The sequence below is a fragment of the Alligator mississippiensis genome, chromosome 4 (genome assembly GCF_030867095.1).
Source record: "Alligator mississippiensis isolate rAllMis1 chromosome 4, rAllMis1, whole genome shotgun sequence".
NCBI classification, from domain to species: Eukaryota; Metazoa; Chordata; order Crocodylia; family Alligatoridae; genus Alligator; species Alligator mississippiensis.
The window spans coordinates 53,508,583-53,527,264 of record NC_081827.1 but is presented as its reverse complement, the minus strand read 5'-3'; the positions used below and the strand labels follow the sequence as shown (position 1 = coordinate 53,527,264).

At 41.1% G+C, this 18,682-nt stretch overlaps 1 protein-coding gene across 1 annotated transcript in view; it reads right to left on the bottom strand.

The window, feature by feature from the left end:
- IMMP2L (inner mitochondrial membrane peptidase subunit 2) overlaps nt 1-2,144 on the bottom strand; it is a 933,449-nt gene extending 931,305 nt beyond the window's left edge. Inside the window, exon 1 of the mRNA XM_019492508.2 lies at nt 2,126-2,144. Coding sequence (XP_019348053.1) covers nt 2,126-2,128 — 3 coding nt within the window. The 5' untranslated portion in view covers nt 2,129-2,144. The remainder of the gene's footprint in view (nt 1-2,125) is intronic.
- Nucleotides 2,145-18,682: the final 16,538 nt, after the last annotated feature.

The following is an 18,682-nucleotide window of genomic DNA, read 5'->3' as shown; positions in this document are numbered from 1 at the left end:
TTCACTCCCTAATTTACATCCACTCAGGCCTTTCTCCATGTTCCTTTTCCTCACAAACATATATTACTACTGCTAATTGCTGCACTCAAATTAACACAAGCCATTTCCAGAACATGACCTTAACAACTACATTTAATTGGATATTCTCTCAAGGTGCTTGCCATACTACTGGGCTTGTATAAAAATTATATTCATTATATAGATATACAATGTTGCTCTCCATAGCAACTTGTCCCACATTAGTTCTAACTGTAAGTTCAACACCTTTCATAAATAGGTATGACATTTAATATACCATGGCCCATGATCAAGTTTGTTCCATAAAACCTTTATATATATAGAGAAAGACTGAATTATACTATGTATAAAAAGACACACAATTTCATCTTTTAGGGAAGGCATACTAGATTAACCTATGAAATGGTATCCTCAGGAAACTCAAGGACTGTCATTTTAAGATTACACATAATTGTCCAATTATATCTACATAATTTCTTTGTTTTCTTCAGCAATTCTTTAGGCCAGTCTGTGGTTGCTATTCAGCACTCAAGTGTATGAAATCAGAAGAAGAAGTAATGAATTAATGGGTGTTAGAACTGGGTTTTAGTTATACAGATTAATTAAAAGAAAATTACAAGTACCATGCCTCAGATATAAATTAGGACTTCATAATGATGTACAAAAGAACTCCCTTTCAAAGCCCATGATACTTTAAGTTATCAATGCTGAAGATTACACTGAACTCTTACTATATCTTTTAATAGTAACTTGTTAAGGTTCTCTAGAAAATTAGCACCATGTATAATTCCAGTATAGGCTTAAGATAGAGAGTGTATATAAAGCACAATATAAGATGTGATGAGAAGGTGCAAGGAGAAAAAAAATCAGTTTTGCATGAATGAGTTGTTATCTGCTGTGAAAGTGTTGAATTACTCCATCTAGTAGAAGAAATTAAGCAAGTAATGTGTACAGAGATAGTTAAAGACCTCAGTTTAGACCACTTCACTGATGCACAGATGCACCCATTCTGCACCTGATGTTTCTTACTATACATCCTCAATGGTGTCCTCATTGTACCCATTTACAGCCTCTATCCATATTTCTACTGGAACATGAGTTTCAGCACACTGTTCAAATACTCGCAGAAAAATTAAGGCCTGTATGTGACATAAAATATAAAAATAAAAATCAAGGCCTGCATATAAGAGAAAGATACTTTCAGATCAAGCAAGATCCCAACATATGCTTTCTGATCATACATCATTCCTTAGCAGCATTGATTCTCCTACCTGAAATGTGCTACACGCCTACTGACAGACTAAACAGCATAGTGTTCCTGTATATATTACTTCTAATGTATACAAGTGAATAAATGCAAACACTGTCACCAGACCGAAACCAGTTTGTGTAGAAGCCAGTTGAAACTGATTTTCATTTGGGTAGTTTCTTTATATTTTAGGGTTTGTTTAAAATACAAAATAACATTTGCACGTGTCATATATTTTTAAAATTTTAGCTACCTAAAAAAAGAAAACAGAAAAATACCTACACATGTACAGCTGTAATATGAAAGCACATACAAAAAGGATGTTTTTTTCTATAGAATTGAGCATGTGTAGCATTCTCCAGAAGACACATACGTCAATATACAATATAAAAAAAAAATCAAAAGTAATGGTTATATCCCCTTAAGGTTGCAGAGGCTACACATGCCTGGGAGAACCTATGTATACCAAAGTAGCTGACTATGGAATGAAGGATAGTAACACGTTTTCTTTGCCATCAGCAATTTTCCCACTGTAAAGCCCCTTCTGGCATTTATGAAAAGCAATTCACTTTTATAACCTGAAGGATGCCAAATAATGGTGCACTGCTAATGCACACGCTCTTGATAGCAAATGCTTACATGAAAATAAAATACCTGTCAAAACAAAACAATACTTCTCCATTTACTTAGAGGCCCTATTTTATAGGGCCCCATTTATTTACTTAGAGGCCCTATTTTGTATATGAAAACATTTGTTTGCTTCAAGCTAGACAGAAAATACAAATAATCTAAAATCTGGCAATTTACATCAAGCTATAAAATAGCCTGCTACCCAAAGAAATAAATCAAGGAACCTACCATTTTTGTTGTTGTATCCTCTTGCTCTTTACAGACGCCTCCACAAGCTAGCTTACTCCTTAAACTACCTTGTACTCAAAGCAAGACACAGCTCTCCCAGTTGGGACGGTCAGAAAATCTTTTAAGCCATGTCTATACAATTGCAAGCTGGGTTTTAGTGCACAGAAAATACATTTTTCAATATTTGGTATACTAGTACAGTGGCAAACCAAAACAGCTCAGAACCTACCCTGATTTGATATAGGTTACAAGTTCTTGGGAAAAGTTGCTGATACATGAAATACTACTGGGGGGACATGAGTTCACATTCCTAACCACCTGCTAATGTACTGGCTGTTACATTTTCTCTTTGCCCGTACATTATGCAGTGTATGAACTGAAAAACAACCTGGTAAGAACAAAGATAAGAAAGTTGTTTATGACTTGGTCAGTCAGGTAGAGCGGCATGAAAGTGTAGATACATTATTGGGGAAAAATACAGGAGTATGCATTTGATAATCCTAAACACAATCATGAAATAGTTCCACAGAATGGGAAAAAAAAATTCCCCAGGCCTCTAGTATGTGAATTTCCTAAAAGGAGTACCTGTGTCCTAAATATTCAGAAATAGGAGTGTGACTTAACACTTTTATTGTCTTCAGAGTATTTTATCAGAATAACTAATTGATCTTCATCAACCATATGAAGTATGTAAACATAATTTAGATAGGAAAATTAAGGAAAAGGGATTATGTGGCTTCACTACGGTGATGAGGAAAAAACACCATTGCCATAAATAAGATGAGGATGCCAGTGAGGAATGCATTGTGCAGTTAGTAGACAATTACTTTGCTGTAAGGTACAGCATATTTTTTCCATCTTGCACAGCATTTAAGAGGTTAAATCTCACCTGACTTGATCAGTATTTCTGTGCTATCCTCACCCCTTTCCCCTATTACAGAAACTTATTTCTGAATCATTTCTCTTGTACATGCATTTTAAGGGTGTATAATTAACTGGTTACAGGTTGTTAGGCAGCTAATGAAGTGTGAATTGGCCACTGATTTGTTTTTTTATTATTTACAACTTTCCTGTAATACTCTAAGATGACAGGAGGATGTTTTTTCATTCCCTGTTTACTTCATCAGATTAAAACGTGATTTGTAAAGCCATTTGTAATTCCTCAAATTCCATTAAAACTAAGTATCCCAGGGACCCTTAATCAAAATGTAATAGGTGCTAAAACAGGAACACACACAACAGGTCTTTTGACACGCTGCTAAACAAATGCAGTGTTAAGGGATCAGCATCAGTTATCTGAACTACTGTGATAATACTGACCCTTCCCAACCTTTTGAATCAATATAGTGCACAAGGCTTTTGTCTAACCACAAGTATTCCCAGCCACTAGCACGCATTAATATTTTCCCTAGTCTGTAAAGTACACGTTACTTTAAATTGCCAATTGCTCAAATCAAGAGTGAGACCTTATAAAGGGGGATAAGGCAAAAATGCCACATTTATTGATTACATGAAGCAATTACATAAGCTTGGACACACCAGTCATACTGTAATCTCCCGTGTCTTTCCCCTGAGCGTCGCACATGTGGGTTCTTCTCAAACCTCGCCATGGCTCCTCCTGTGGAACAGCCTGGTTATTGGGGTGACTTTGGGTTGGTTCCCCAGGGGCCTCTCCTGCCACGTCTTTGATGATGAATATGTTTGTATTGGAAGGCCGATGTTTGGTCCCACCTCCCCTGGTGCCTTCCCTTGGTCATTCCCGTTGTTCCTTCTTCATGGGGCTCCGCCTCCCCCACACCCCGCCTAACACCAACCGCAATGTTGTCACCTATGTCATCGAGGTTAATGTTCTGAACCTTCTTGGTGCTCGGTCTTTTGGAGTCTTCAGCTGCAGGCTAGTGGTGATGCTTCTATGCCGAACGTTCCATCCCCCAGTGCGTCGACTCTTCCCTGGGTGTGGTACCTGCTGTCTGTCAGCTGTGTCCGGATCCTGGCACTGCTGGATCCTGCTGTACTCCAGTCATCCCTGCTGCCTTCCTTGGTCCACGCTGATCCTGTAAGTCCTTGGGCCTTCTCTGGCCCTGTGCTCCCGCCGTGACCCCTTTCCGGGATACCCACCAGGTCCCCTTGCTGGGACCACTCAAGTGCTCTGGCCCCTCCAAGCCACTTGGGGACTTCACTTCCAGTCTACCAAGCTTCTCTTCTCTTCTTTTATCCCAGCTCTGGGCATCTAGCCGACCAATCGGCCCCAACACACTCTTATAAAGCGTGCCCAGGTAGACACGGGTGCCATTCCTGGCTCCTCCTGGCTCCACCGTTTTTTTTTTCTTTTGATCTTTTCCTGCAGTGGCTCCAGCCGCCATGGTTTCACTTTTGCTGCGAGCGGCTCCTGGTACGGCGTCCTGCCGCCTCCCCGTCTCTTCAGGTAAATCTTTTCCACGCGTAAAAACAGACATACACAAGCATACATACAAACAGATATAGACAGACATACAGACAAAACCACTCCAGTAAGATGTTATAGTTATCAGTAGAAGTTACTCAATGTCAGCGCTGGATGGCCAACCCAGGCTCATTGAGGGTGATGGGAGCAGGGGAAGAACAGATGTGCCTGTGCTCCAGGAGATTGCGAAGAGTGGATTCCCCCTTATGGCTTGTCTACATCTCACTTTTATAGGGATTTCAAATCTTTGTTCAACATTGGGGTTTTTCCATGCTCAGTTTTTAATTAGAGGTGGTTTCTTATCCATCTTCTGGTTGTCTCAACTTGAGGTCATTCCAGTAAAGTTGGTATCTCAGAGTTGGTATTTCAGTCTTGATCTCTGCCTTGAAGCATTGTGTAGTTCAAATGGCAGGATATGCAAAATTCCTTCTTCTCACTATCTTCTTTGCACTTGATCACAAACGAGTTCTTCAGCCATCCATTAATTAGCTTAATTAATTTATTGTCTGGTAACTCGTACATTGGTGCCTCATTGCTTACACAATCAATTAAATCTTCTGTTTTCATGCAAATAGTTACCATTCTTTCACCATTCACCCTCTCACCATTCACCCTCTCACACAGACACTTACGTACACAGGGCATACAAAGTTCATTTACTCATGTCAAGCAGGGAACAAGCACAGAAATGGAGTTTTAGTTGTTTATAAAAGACAGCGGTTTATCATATCAATACTATTATCATTTAAGCATAATAACTAATATGCAAAAATTCATACTACATACACAGTATTTTACATGTAAGGCTGCTCCTACTTATCTAATAGTGCCAGCAGTGCACAAGACAAAACAACCCGCTTGAGTTTACTAGAGCAACAAGTTTGCATGTAGATCTGCCCCTGCTCTTTTAGCCATTACCTTCCTTTTCTCTTTCTTGCCAATCCATTGAGTCCTATAATGCTAAAAGTTCCAATTGTATGTGTTCCCAGTTACCTAACCTCTCTCAGTCTAGTTTCATAATATTATGTAGATTTACCAAGGTCTATATACATAATCTGAGAGAATTATAATGTATTTTTAACTGAGGGTTTTATTATTCTCACTAGCTTCACATACTTAGTGAAATATAAACTGGACTTGTTAACATGAAATTTCTGCAATTTTTTTTTTTGGTTTATTGCTCACATATTTAGAAAAACGAGGGATGTGGCAGTGAATAACTCTCACAGTGATAAGAATATTTTAAAAGCTGCATTTGGTTAGTTGAAACTGCTTCTTGTTCAATAGTAGTCTCTTTCCAACAGTATTTTTACAGGCAAACCCAGGATGAGGCCTGGCCCAGAACAGTTCCTCACCTGACACTAACCGGGCTATTATGTGCTCCAAAAAGCTACAAAATGAATGGAAATTCAGGTGATTAAAATCTATTTATGAAATGTACTATTACTCTGTAAGATTTTCCAGTTTTCTTTATGAAAAGTGGATATTTTTTTCCTGTGAAAAACCTCGCCCTTAATTATACTAAATTAAATAAAATGAGCATGGGCAGTCTTTGAATAAAAGTGGGGCCTCAAATGGGAGTAAGGAAGCAGGCAAAGGATTACGAAGACAGAAAACAACTGAACAACAGAGTTACAGGGAAATTAAAAACTGTAGCATGAATGACTGAATACAGTGAAATGGCAAACAGGAGGCTGGGGAAATTAGTAGGGGACAAGTGGGGGATATGTAACTGGAGAAATAATAGAGAGCGTGGGTGAGCCTGAAAGACAAATGGCAGAAACAAAGAGTCTTTCATAATAACCAGGAACAATTAAGCTGTACAATTATAAAATCCTACTGTGCCTAGACTCCTGCAGAATTACTGGATGGACACGTATCCTGAATTCAGCGCTCCAAGACTGACAGCAACAGTCCTCTCTCTTTTGCTCTGAACTCCCCCCTACCCACCTCACCAAACAGCGACATGTGCACATACATTGTTGTCTGCAAGTATGAAACAAATGCCTTTCACACGCATATACAATAGTACAATGCTAGTTAATCAAATGTTCTTGCAAGCAAATGCACTGCTGGGGGACAGATATAATTAAACCCTAGTCAACAATGTGACATTGGCTATAGCCACTATCAAAACATGATTAAAAGAAGGTTTTTGACTTACTTTTCTATAGAGGTTTTATTTTTTGAATTTTGACTTGCCACATTTTATGTAATTCAGACTCTGTAATACATTCAAGTAATTATATTTATAATATAGATTCTGAATATCATCCAAAAGGCAGCTTTAGACATTACATTTCACTTTTAGAGAATTTGGTACCTATATTTTTTCCTTTAGTTTTTTAGGCTGGAATAATCCCAGGACAATTTTGGTTTGGTCCTTGGAGCAAGTGGCAGCACAGTAACAGGGCTCTAGAGACCCTGAGAACAGGTCTTTCTAAGTAAGGCAGTCTATCCAGCCTCATCTGCCACGACTTGCTGGTTTAATAAACTGGTGTTCTAAATGAGAGGTTGCCCATTATAATGCCCTGATGACAGGGGCCCAATCTATGGCTTTGTACCATCCCTATACTGTGGCCCATGCCTTGCAGATGGCATCCAGAATATTATTACTCTCCCAGCCTAAAGCTGGACCAAACTTAGTCCTCTGTCAGGCCTCTCAGACACTGCCCTGTTCTGAGCCTCACTCATACCGTCCCCTCTCACTGGGCCCTGATTCTAGTATTTTGGTCATAATAGCAATGTAACAAGCCCGATGCCTCCATTTTTCACCAATGGAGTCTAGCGAGTCCGTTTTTCACCAATTTACCCCTAGCTATAAGGTGAGCTTTTACATTTTCCCAATAGTGTTTGTGGATTTATTATTGGTAAGCCTTCAACATTCAAGTTTTTCAATCTACTTGTTAAAAACTGTCACTTTCCTTTCTTTGTCAGTCTTCCCCTTTGACCACTCAGGTCCTGAGGCGCAAAAGGTTTTTGGAGGTAGCCATTGCCTAACTATGAGCAGAAATGCAGGCTGGGGCTCTGGGGCTCTGGGGAAGCAGCCCCAGAGCCCCAGCCTCTCTGCCCCACTAGGATGGGCAGACCAGTCATTGGAGCAGCAGCCAGGGACTTTCAGACTGATTATACCCAGATGATGCCATCAGGGGAGCCAGGCCAGAGAAAGGCAGAAAAAAATAAATATCCATGCCAATTTGGTTTTGGGAGAAATGTCTTCCCAACCCCAAATTTGTTTATTCATCAAATCCTGAGCACATGAGCAAAATAAATCAGCCAGGCATCTGAGAAAAGATTCTCCATACAACTTCAGAGCCCTAGCTCTCCATGTCAATGTCCCATCTACAACACTGTCCAATCTCTGATGCTTCAGAAGAAAGTGAAAAGCAAGACAAATTAATAATAATAATAATAATACCCCCCTCCCAATATTCTAGCCAATGCATAAGTAACAAAAATTCCCTTTTGATTCCCGCAGGCAACTGACTGAAGCTCGACAGCATCATATTTGTGTAGTCATTGTCTTAAGGTGCAAGTATTACCAACCTGTTTGGGGCAATGCAGGAAATTATGTTTCCCCAAAAGTCCCTCCATGACCATCCAACCTGACACTGCACACACACGGACCATAGAACTGGGCCAAGCAGCTGGACTAAATCATATATTTTTTAAAAACTCTCTCATTTGATTTGAAAGACTCCACGAGACGATGAGTCTACTATCATCTCAAATAAACTTCCACCATTTAGTCAACCTGTTAGCTAGGAAAGTTCATCTTGTTTAAAAACTGAACATCTATAAATTCAACTTCCAGCTATTCAATTTTTTATGCCTTTGCCGGCAACCTTAAAACACTCCCATTCCTTTGGACTACCCACTATTAGATCTCTTTTCCATTTTTAAGTACTTATGCACACTGATCTAGTCCCCTTTTAACCTTTTCTTTGGTAAACTGAATAGGCTAAGCTCCTTAAACCTCATATCAGAGACTTATTTTCTAGCCCATGGGTCATTCTTATGGTCCTTCTTTGAACTTGCGCCAATATTTCCAATATTTGCAGACACCAGAACAGGACTCAGTATTCTAGAACAAATATTGAATGATTAGTTTCAAGGGTCCCTGAGGCAATCTCTGACACACTGTTTTCTAAGGCACTTTCCCAGACATAACCTTTGTTCTTGGTTCCCAGATGTATTCCTTTGTATTTGGCTGCATTAAAAAATATTTTGTTAGACCATGACTGTTCAACCAGGCAATTCCAATTCTTGGTTGACAGAATCCTGAAGTAACCCATTTCATTACCCCAGACAGATGTCAGTGGCGATAGCAATTTATAGTTTTGTGGGTCATTGCTTCTACTATTTAAAAAATAGTGACACTACTTTGGCAGTCTTTTGGAATTTCTCCAGTTTTCTAAGATTTGTTAAAAATTAACATTTCCAATTCAAAGCACTTCTTGGGCTATTTCCACTTATTTCAAGGGGTTTTTTTATGCTGCCAAAGTAAGTAAAACACAATGTAATTGAGAACTGAGTGTATTTTTTGCTTTCTAGTAACATTAGCTATGTATGATACTGCAGCCTTCCTTAGCCCAACTCTTTTATTAAGCTTGGCAAAAACTCTTGAAAATCATTCTCTGCATGTAGTTACCTAATCCTCACAAATTGGTCCAATCAAATGCAGTGACAGCTATTTTCATGCCAAATTTCAGATTTAATTTCCCAGCTATTTTGGCTAAAAAGCTACTAAAAACAGGCTGCAAGGGCTTTTTTTTTAATTACCAGAAAAGGTTTTTCTGTTTCTATTTAGGGCTTCACTCCACTCACCTCATGCTCAAAAAACATACTCAAAAAACACTTTCCAAAATATTTTCCCAAAGGATTCACATTCTGGCAAGTCCTGGGGTTGGTTCTGTGAAACGAGACATTTGTGGTAAGGCAGAGCCCATGCAAATCAAATTGCAGATCAAATTAAAAGATCAGGACCTAAGAAAAGACTACTTCAGTGATGGAAAATAAGGAGGTAGGGAACTTAAACTACTGTGCCCACACATACCCACACTTCCTCTTAAATGATGAAAACATCAAACCTCAGCCTTTTAGATTTCTCATTAAAATTTTTCAAGATGGCAGCACCTGTGGGTCATTTTTTCATTCTGTTTGTATTTATATATTATTTACAGTTAATCTCTATAGGGATCATTCTCTCCTTGAAAGCATTTAAAGCTCTCCTTATCCAGACCTTCAGCATAGTTTGTTCACAATGACATTTTCACGCTCAGCAAAGAATAATTAGGAGCTTCAAGATCACCTGAATATAGGATCTGCTGATAAGCCTCTTGTAGGACTGTATATAAAGGCTTTCAATTACACCCACATGAATGGTTGAGCAAGCTTAAGTAAAACTGGTATATAGAAAGAGTTTTGTATTCTTTCCTTGTATGCTCTTGCTTTGTGTTTAGGGATAGATCGAATAAAGAGCATGGGTGCCTTAAAATTGGGAAATGCACAGCTTAAATTTTAGGTGCTTTGTCCCTGGGTTGGAATTTGGAATCCTGTGTTAGGTACATTGGTTCCCTATACATTGCATGGGGAGAATTACAGAATAGCAATACAAAACCAACATGCTGAATAGAGAGTTAAAGCAGTGGCACTCGACCTCTTTGACCCCATGGACAGGATGAGTGGCATGGGGCTAGTCTGCAGGCCTGATCCAGCATAGGATGAGGGGGGTGACGTTTCCCCCTGCAATAATGAGTCTCCAGTTGCTGCTTCTATAACATGTGCCACCACTGCTCATGGCCCTCTCTGTGCAGATCTGTGGCTGTGAGCTGACAACTCCATACACCTGATCCAACAACAACACAACCTCATGCACTTGTGTTACCCTGCGTGCTGGATCCAGCCACAAAGCAACTGTGCTCTGACAATCCGGCCCTCAGAGCCATGTCATCTACACTGCCAGGCTCCTCACAGGTCTAGAAATTTGGCAGCAGGGGAGCAGTAGTAGAATTAATCACCATGGCTTTGGGAGCAATTAACCCTGCTACTACTCCCCTGCCACCAAATTCCTGGAGTCTCTGAGGATGTGCTTCTGGATTCACATGGGGCCAATCTGATTGGGCCCTACTGGCCCTATCCAGGTCCTCAGGCAATGACTCACCTTAGGGGCATTGATCTTGGCCTCCAGCCACCCCCATAGCTAAGATGTGGTGGGAAGTGGGTACGCTAGTAGGAAGGAACAGGCTACAAGCAGATCTAGACAGGTTACAGGGGTGGGCTGAAGAGAACAGGATGGGGTTCAATACTGACAAGTGCAGGGTAATGCACCTGGGGAGGAAGAACCAGCGGCACACCTAGAGGCTGGGGAACTCCCTTCTTGCCAGTGTTGAGATAGAAAAGGATCTTGGAGTCATCGTTGATGCCACAATGAACATGGGCTGACAGTGTGGGGACGCGGTCAGAAAGGCCAACCATACCTTGTCATACATCCACAAATGCATCTCAAGCAGGTCCAAGGAGGTGATCCTCCCCCTCTACACAACACTGGTCAGGCTGCAGCTGGAGTACTGTGTCCAGTCCTGGGTGCCGCGCTTCAGGAGGGATGTGGCCAATGTGGAGAGGGTCCAAAGGAGGGCCACCCGCACGATCAGGGGTCAGCAAAGCAGGCCCTACGAGGAGAGGCTGAGGGACCTAAACCTGTTCAGCCTCCAAAAGGGAAGGCTGAGAGGGGATCTAGTGGCAGTCTACAAACTAGTCAAGGGGGACCAGCAGGCATTGGGAGAGTCCCTGTTCCCCCAAGCAATCCCGGGAGTTACAAGAAACAACGGACACAAGCTAGCCGAGGGTAGTTTCAGGCTAGACATTAGGAAGTGCTATTTCACTGTCAGGGCGGCTAGGACCTGGAACCAACTTCCAAAAGAAGTGGTGCTGGCTCCTACCCTGGGGGTCTTTAAAAGGAGGCTGGACAAACATCTGGCCAGGGTCGTTTGACCCCAGTACTCTTTCCTGCCAAGGCAGGGGGTTGGACTAGATGATCTCCTCAGGTCCCTTCCGACCCTACCAACTATGAAACTATGAAATGTCCATCCACCCTCCCCAATCACCTCCCATTATGTGACCACCCTTGGCCTTGTCTAATCTCTCTGAGTACCTTCTGAAGCCAGCTCAAGGTGACTTCTAGAGTGGCGAAGCCCTGGCTCCCTCTGACACAGAGATACTGACATTTTTCTCTTTTACCGCCCTTGCTTATCTTTGGCCATTCCTCAGAGAGCTACATTCCAGTTCAGCTCCTGAAAGAGGGAGGCTTTACCTCTTTAAAGCTAGTAGAAGTGTAGCTCAAAGTCGCAAGTAGCAAAGCAGACAGCTCCTCTATAGCAAAAGCATGAATTGGCACAAAAACCACCAAGTAAGAATATTTTGCCCTCTCCAAAGTGATAACCAGTTTCTCTGTCCTCAATCAAGCCCTCACAGCCCTGAGCACCCAGAATTAGCTTGGCTGTTCTCTTTTCAGACCTTCTCCAACATTCATGAAGACACTCAGCTTTTCAGGTTGATGGTCCATTGATTGATGCTTATCTCTGCTCCCCTTGACACCTGCAGTACTAATGTGTTATTACTCAAAGGATGTTGTTTGTCAAGCCCACCTGAACTGTCAATGAGGCTATTCAATTATGTATTGCTGGAGGTGCCTATCATCTCCTTCAGTAAATAAGCAGTTCTGAATCCTACTAAAAACCCTATCAGCCCTTCTTTCTCTGTATACAAGGCTAGTCAGGGAAACTAAGGCACACAACATTATAACAACATGAACACATTTAAATCATAAAATTTATAACAAAACCAAAATCTGTCACAATATTACTACCTGCCCTTTTCAGGGGATTGGGCACTCGTGCTCTGTTGGGATCCATTGCTTGGAATCCTCCCTTCAGGCTAGTTTCTGCCTAAGTTCTGTGAAAGAACTGAGCAAGACATTGTTTTTCTTTCTTTCTTCCATGTACATTGTTCCTCACTTTTTCTTTCGTGTTCCTTCCTCTTTTGCATATTCTAGAAGTTAGCAGCCTATCCCCAGTGACATGCAGACCCATTTCAGAAACTCTGTACTAAAAGGTGGGCAGCAGTGACTTCATGACAATGATGATAATCTGAAGAACAACTCTACACTTTTAGGTTGCTGGAGAGGTTATAATGACATAAAGTGTTCCTTTTTATACTTTATGGTACAGAATCATGCGGTGGACAGCAGTATAATAGACTTAAAAAGGGAGTATGCAACCCAAAAATGCTTGGGAATTACTACGTGAGTGGTTAGAGCAATCACACAGGAAGGCTCTCCTTGGCCTGAAAGAATTCAAACCTACATCGCTCTCCATGGAGGGTGTCCTAACTACCAGCCTACAGGGGAGTCTGAAGTAGGGTGTAATTTCTACCCTCATGTTGAAGCTGCACCATTTCAAAGAAGCTATATAGAAAAGAATTCAAGATTTATTGGGTTAGAAAGAAACAGTAAGAGGAAATGTGCCTGTAGCCTAGTGATTAGACACTCACCGTTCATTCATTATATGAGAGCCACATGCATGATTAGAGGTCAAGAGACCAGGCCTTATGAGAAGAGGCTGAGAGGCATGGGACTCTTCAGCCTGGAGAAGTGAAGGCTCAGGGGTAACTTGGTGGCAGCCTATAAGTATATAAGGCAGGGGTGGGCAAAATGCAGCCCGGGGAGCTGGATGCGGCCTGCCAGGCCATTCTATCTGTCCTGTGCGGCCCCTAAAACATTTAGAAAATTAATATTTATCTGCCCTGGGCTGCCTATCATGCGGCCCTTGGTTGCTTGCCAAAACTCAGTCAGCAGCCCTCTGCCCAAAATAATTGCCCACCCCTGATATAAGGTGTGTGCACCGGGAACTGGGAGAATGTCTGTTTACAAGGGCACCCCAAGGGAAGACAAGGTCTGATGGTCACAGATTGCTGGAAGACCATTTTAGACAGGACATAAGGAAAAACTTATTTGCTATCTGAGTCTCCAGAGTCTGGAATAGACTCTCCCTAGGAGTGGTACAAGCACCTACTCTGGATACCTTTAAGAAATGCTTGGATGCTTATTTTTCTGGGGTGACCTGACCCCAACTGATTTCCTGCCCCTTGGGCAGGGGGCTGGACTGATGATCTCATGATGTCCCTTCTTAATGTGTTTGAAATCTTTGAAAAGTATAAGCTGCCTTTCCAATAGGCTCAGGTTGATTTACAATTGAAAACAAGATAAACTATAAAAGCAGATAAAATAGTAAAAGAAATAAGCTGACCACACAGTACCCCCAAACTTAACCCTGTCCGCTAAAAGCATGCCCAAATAAAAAGGTCTTATATCAGTTCTGGAAGAGGTCCAGCCTTAGGCTTTGATTGGCCTCATGAAGGAGGGGAGGGAGTTCGCGAGTTGAAGAGTGATTACCAAAAACAACTTCCCACATGTTTTTACTTGGCGCACAGATGGTACTTGTAGGAAGTTGTCCTCAGCGGACCTTAGGGTTCACAAAGAAGCATAAAAGACAAGATAGGCCCTTAGGTACATAGCACCCAGGCCTGGGTAAGGGCCAGTGATGAAAAGTCCCTTGATCTGGTCCCTGCTCCAAGGATTATTTCTGTATTCTCTCTAATGATCACAATGTACAATATAGAAATAGTCCTAGGTGCAGAGAACAGAATATGTTCCCCCTTCCCGAGGGGAGTGCCCCAATCATTAGACTAGTCATGCAGTCTCTGGCCAAGGAATATTTAATTATGGCATGTAAAGTGGAACAACTTCAACAAAAAGAGTAGGTGTTCCCTCTCTACATCACCACAAGTAGCTGATAGCTTGGGAGTTAGGATACTTTGAATGCATCTACATGTGCTATCTGGTGCGGTTTGCACCAGAGAAACCTGCTCCTGGGTACAGCATTTACATGTGTGCCCAGGACCACAGCAGCTTGAGTCAAGTCAGAGCAGTCCTGGCCTGGCAGGAGGCCTAGGGATCAGCCTTGGGCTCCAGGTGATGGCATTGGGCAGCAGAGGAACTAGCTGGAGTGTGAGTGTGATAAAGTGTGGGGCTAGGCAGCAGGCAGCCCCCACATTTTATCACTGTCATGCCCCAGATGGCCCCTGTCACCATCTACACATGTGTTTCAGTAGAGTAAATTATTGTGCTGTAGGATAGTACTGTCCCAGACAGTACTATCCTACCATGGAGTTAATTAGTTTACTGGGGCCTAATACCAGCACACTTGTAGACTGACACTTTACTGTGAAGCTGATCAATCAGCTTCACAGTAAAGTGCACATGTAGATGCACTCTTTGAGAACTAAACCTTGGTCAACCACATGCTGGGTAAATTGTCCAAACATCAGACTACTGGCTAAGCAACATCTCTTCTTGTAATATTCTGTCCAGGGCCCAACCCAGTGTATATATAATGGGATGTCTTAATAGATTAATCCCTGCAGCTCAGGTACACCAGGAAATGGCTAGTTTGTGGATACAGACAAGGCTTAAGCATTAATTAGGTGCAGGGTTTGAATTACACTTTGACTCTTGTGGGGTTTGGAGGCGGCGGCAGTGGAGATAAGTCACAGGGCAGACCAGGTGTGGGCTCCAGGTGGCTGCAGCAAAAAGCACCCAGCAGCGATGAAGGGGAGGGGCCACTTCCCCCCCCCCCCCCCCACTAAACAGCAGTTTCTGCCTGGCTGCCAGAGGGAGGGGGCTCTCATCTCTTATGGGGGAGCTCAGGTCTCTTATGGGGGGCTTAGCCTCCCGATTCCTCCACCCCCAATTCAAACTCTGGCTAGGTGTCTGGTTATTCAGCAACATGAAGGCTTAAGCAGTTCTAAATATGCCCAGTGTCAGGAAAAGAGCTAAGTAAGGGTTTTGAAGATATGAGCTTGAATTTAGATGCCTACAGTAGAAGTAGATACCATTCAGGCATCTAAGTCCAATGGTGGATCTCTCCCCTAGGGACATTAGACATCTTCTGGGATAAGATAGCTAGTAGAACTCATGTCTTTGTGTGGGTTAGCTCAGAATGCTCTCTGCTTGAAGTCACGCTTGTGTATATCGAGTAACTCCACTATATCCAGTGTAGTTATTCCAGATGTACAGCATCTTAACTGAGATCAGAACAGAGCCACTGACTTCAACCCTGAAACTAAATCAGCATACAGACAAGCCCTACTAAGCTGACTAAGGGCCTCTGTGTTAAAAATCAAAATGATACTTTTGTCATGATCACACAAGCTCTGATCCCTACAAATGGCAGTTGCACATTCATGGCAAAACAAATCCTAGCACTTCAAAAACAAAAAAGAAAGGTTTTCAAATATAGAACCTCATTTATTTGTTATAATCAGTGGGAAACCACTATAGGTAACTGAAATTTGTAAATAAAAAGCCAACAATATAAATGTCAGGAAAATGCATTGCAAAGTATACTGTGCATACATAGTATTTTGTCAAGTGAAATTCAAATTTAAATATAATCACAACTCATTGTGTGTCAATAAATACTGGTATTCTGTATCCTAATGATGTGATAGCACTCAAAGGCTTCATTACACACCTTTCCTGACAAGTGAGGAAGGACCATCTATTGGTTTTATGGTAATTGTAAAGTGTGTTGTTTTGTAAATTTTAGATAAGCCAGGTTCTACTATAAGCCAGGATAATAGGTCAGTGAGGCTGAAATCTAGTTCTGCAAAGGAATAACATAAGCCCTATGCACTACTACTTAGGTGCCACTTAAATCCTATTTTGAGGACTCATATAGGTCACAGGATCATGTTGCAGAGGAGAATGTTACCCTAACAGAACTTAAGAGGTAAACCAAAATGAAACTGTTTTAAATATTTATCAGACCTGAGTCTAGTCTCAAAATAAGTATAAGGTTATTGAAGTAAATGGAATCACACAGGTATAACACTGGTTGGAGATTAGATTTTTGCCCTTCATTTTCAAATGATTATTCAATTCCTTATTTGATAATGTAAACAATTGCTTTTTCAAACTCTTTATGCAGTCCCAATTTCAGTTCTACATAGGTAAGGTATATGAATTCAGTGTTACTGTAAACTTACGTGTTGAAAGTATAGCCACAATTAGCCACAGTTTTAGTATTTTTATAATCTTCCAGACTATGTAACTATCAGTTTTAGATCCAGGACCAAAAATGCATTGCAGATGTGCGCAACACTGATATCGCTTATCTCAGGCAATAAGAGTTTCAATTTTTTTTTTTCACACCCTGGAAAGAGTGTCACTAAATTGCACTAAAATTACTTTGGACTGCCTGACCCACTGACCAGCATATACCTAAAAGCATTTCAGAAGCTCTAATTTGTAATATCAGTTGGTTTCTCAATGTTTCGATATACATTCCAAGAATAAAAACCGATTATGTGCAAAAATGGGTCTGATCACTTTGCTTTTTAGCTTCATATTGAGCATTTCAAGACTAATCTTTGAAAGATGATTGCCTTTGAACTACCTGGCTATAAATGATGCATGTTTGTTATTAACAGCTAGCAATTTCATCTGGAATGACTACCAGATCATAGATACATTTTTTTCATATGTCTGTTAGACCGGATGATTTTTAGAATTTAAAGTAAGTAATACGGATTGAAATCAGATTTAAAGAGAAAGATTTTAGTGACACATGCTAGGTTTAAAAGCTTCTGTTCTGACTGTATATTACATAAGGAAAGATCAATTATTCCCAACTGCATACTTCACAATCTTCCAAAAACTTTTGAAATATTAAACACCAAGTATAAAACAGACCTGGTCCTCAGAGAAATCAGCACAGAAAAGTGAATACATAAATATGAGATTGGAAAAGTGATTTTTTGCCTGAATAATTTTACAAGACAATTAAAACAACCAATAATAAAATATTTGATCTGTTGACACAACTTATATTTATAATCCACTACTTAGCATTGATTTTTTTCCAAATGGATTTAAAAGAATCAGCAATTAATTATCCAGACAATAACAACCTGTTTACGTAAGGCCATAGCTATTCTGAATAGCTTACAAAATACTTTTGAGATCTATGGAAGGGTTTTCTTTCCAACATTTTCTTTCCAAGCACTGAGAAACCAGGAAGCCACATCTTAAAGTTAATAACTTTGCCAGTTTTCACCTGTCGTCAAATTATGTAACAACAGAGCAAATATTTCACTTGTTCTAAACTTTACTTGTTTAAGTATTTCCTTGGCCTGTGCTGTATCACGAGTTTAACTTTAAAACCATACTTGTTGATGTGGTCTGACTTCTTTCTTAAGAGCAAAATCCAGATCAGCCTTGCAGACACCTCCATTTTATGCTTCAGCAAGCCTAAAAAAATAGGTGCCTGCAGCTGGAATGGTTAGATATGGAGACCTAATAGCTCCCAAGGCTGATTCAAGCACCTATTTTTTTAGTGCTGAGCACGGAGGCTCCATGTAAACACAGAGGTGCATCTGAAGTACCATTCCTCCTCATCTCTGTTTTCCAATCTCTGTCCAGTCCAGATCCTTTTCACCTCTAAGAGTAGACGCCTAGCTGACTACTGCCCTGGGAAGTGGGAGACTTCAGGCTAAGGGAATTCAAACCCACATATCTGACTTCTCAGAAACATGCCCTAACTACCAGGCTATAGCCTAGTCTGAGGTGCCGTGGGGGAAGGGTGTGCTGCCTACCCTTCTTGCTGAAGTTGGCCTACTATACAGCCAAAAATGCAGAAGTCATGGGGCCAGAAGGAAAGCAAGCAAAGACAGCGTAACTTGAGCCTAGTGAGCTTTACTCACTGGGAGAAGAGAAACCTGTGTTCTGTTTTCAGGAATATGTATTTTACATGAGATAGTCTTTGCGTGGAAAGCAAATAATTTTGAGAGCAGTGGCATGAACTTTAGTACCTCTCCTCATGGCTGAGTACCGTAACAACTAGGCCATCAAGTCAGACTGTCTCTAGTCCCTGCAAGGTTGCCAATTATTTGTATATTTACAGATACTCTGTAAATAACCACGTTGAAAATACCTGTCCGTAATATCCATAAAGAAGTTGAGCGGTCCATACAAGCAAAACGCAGTGAGAGAGACC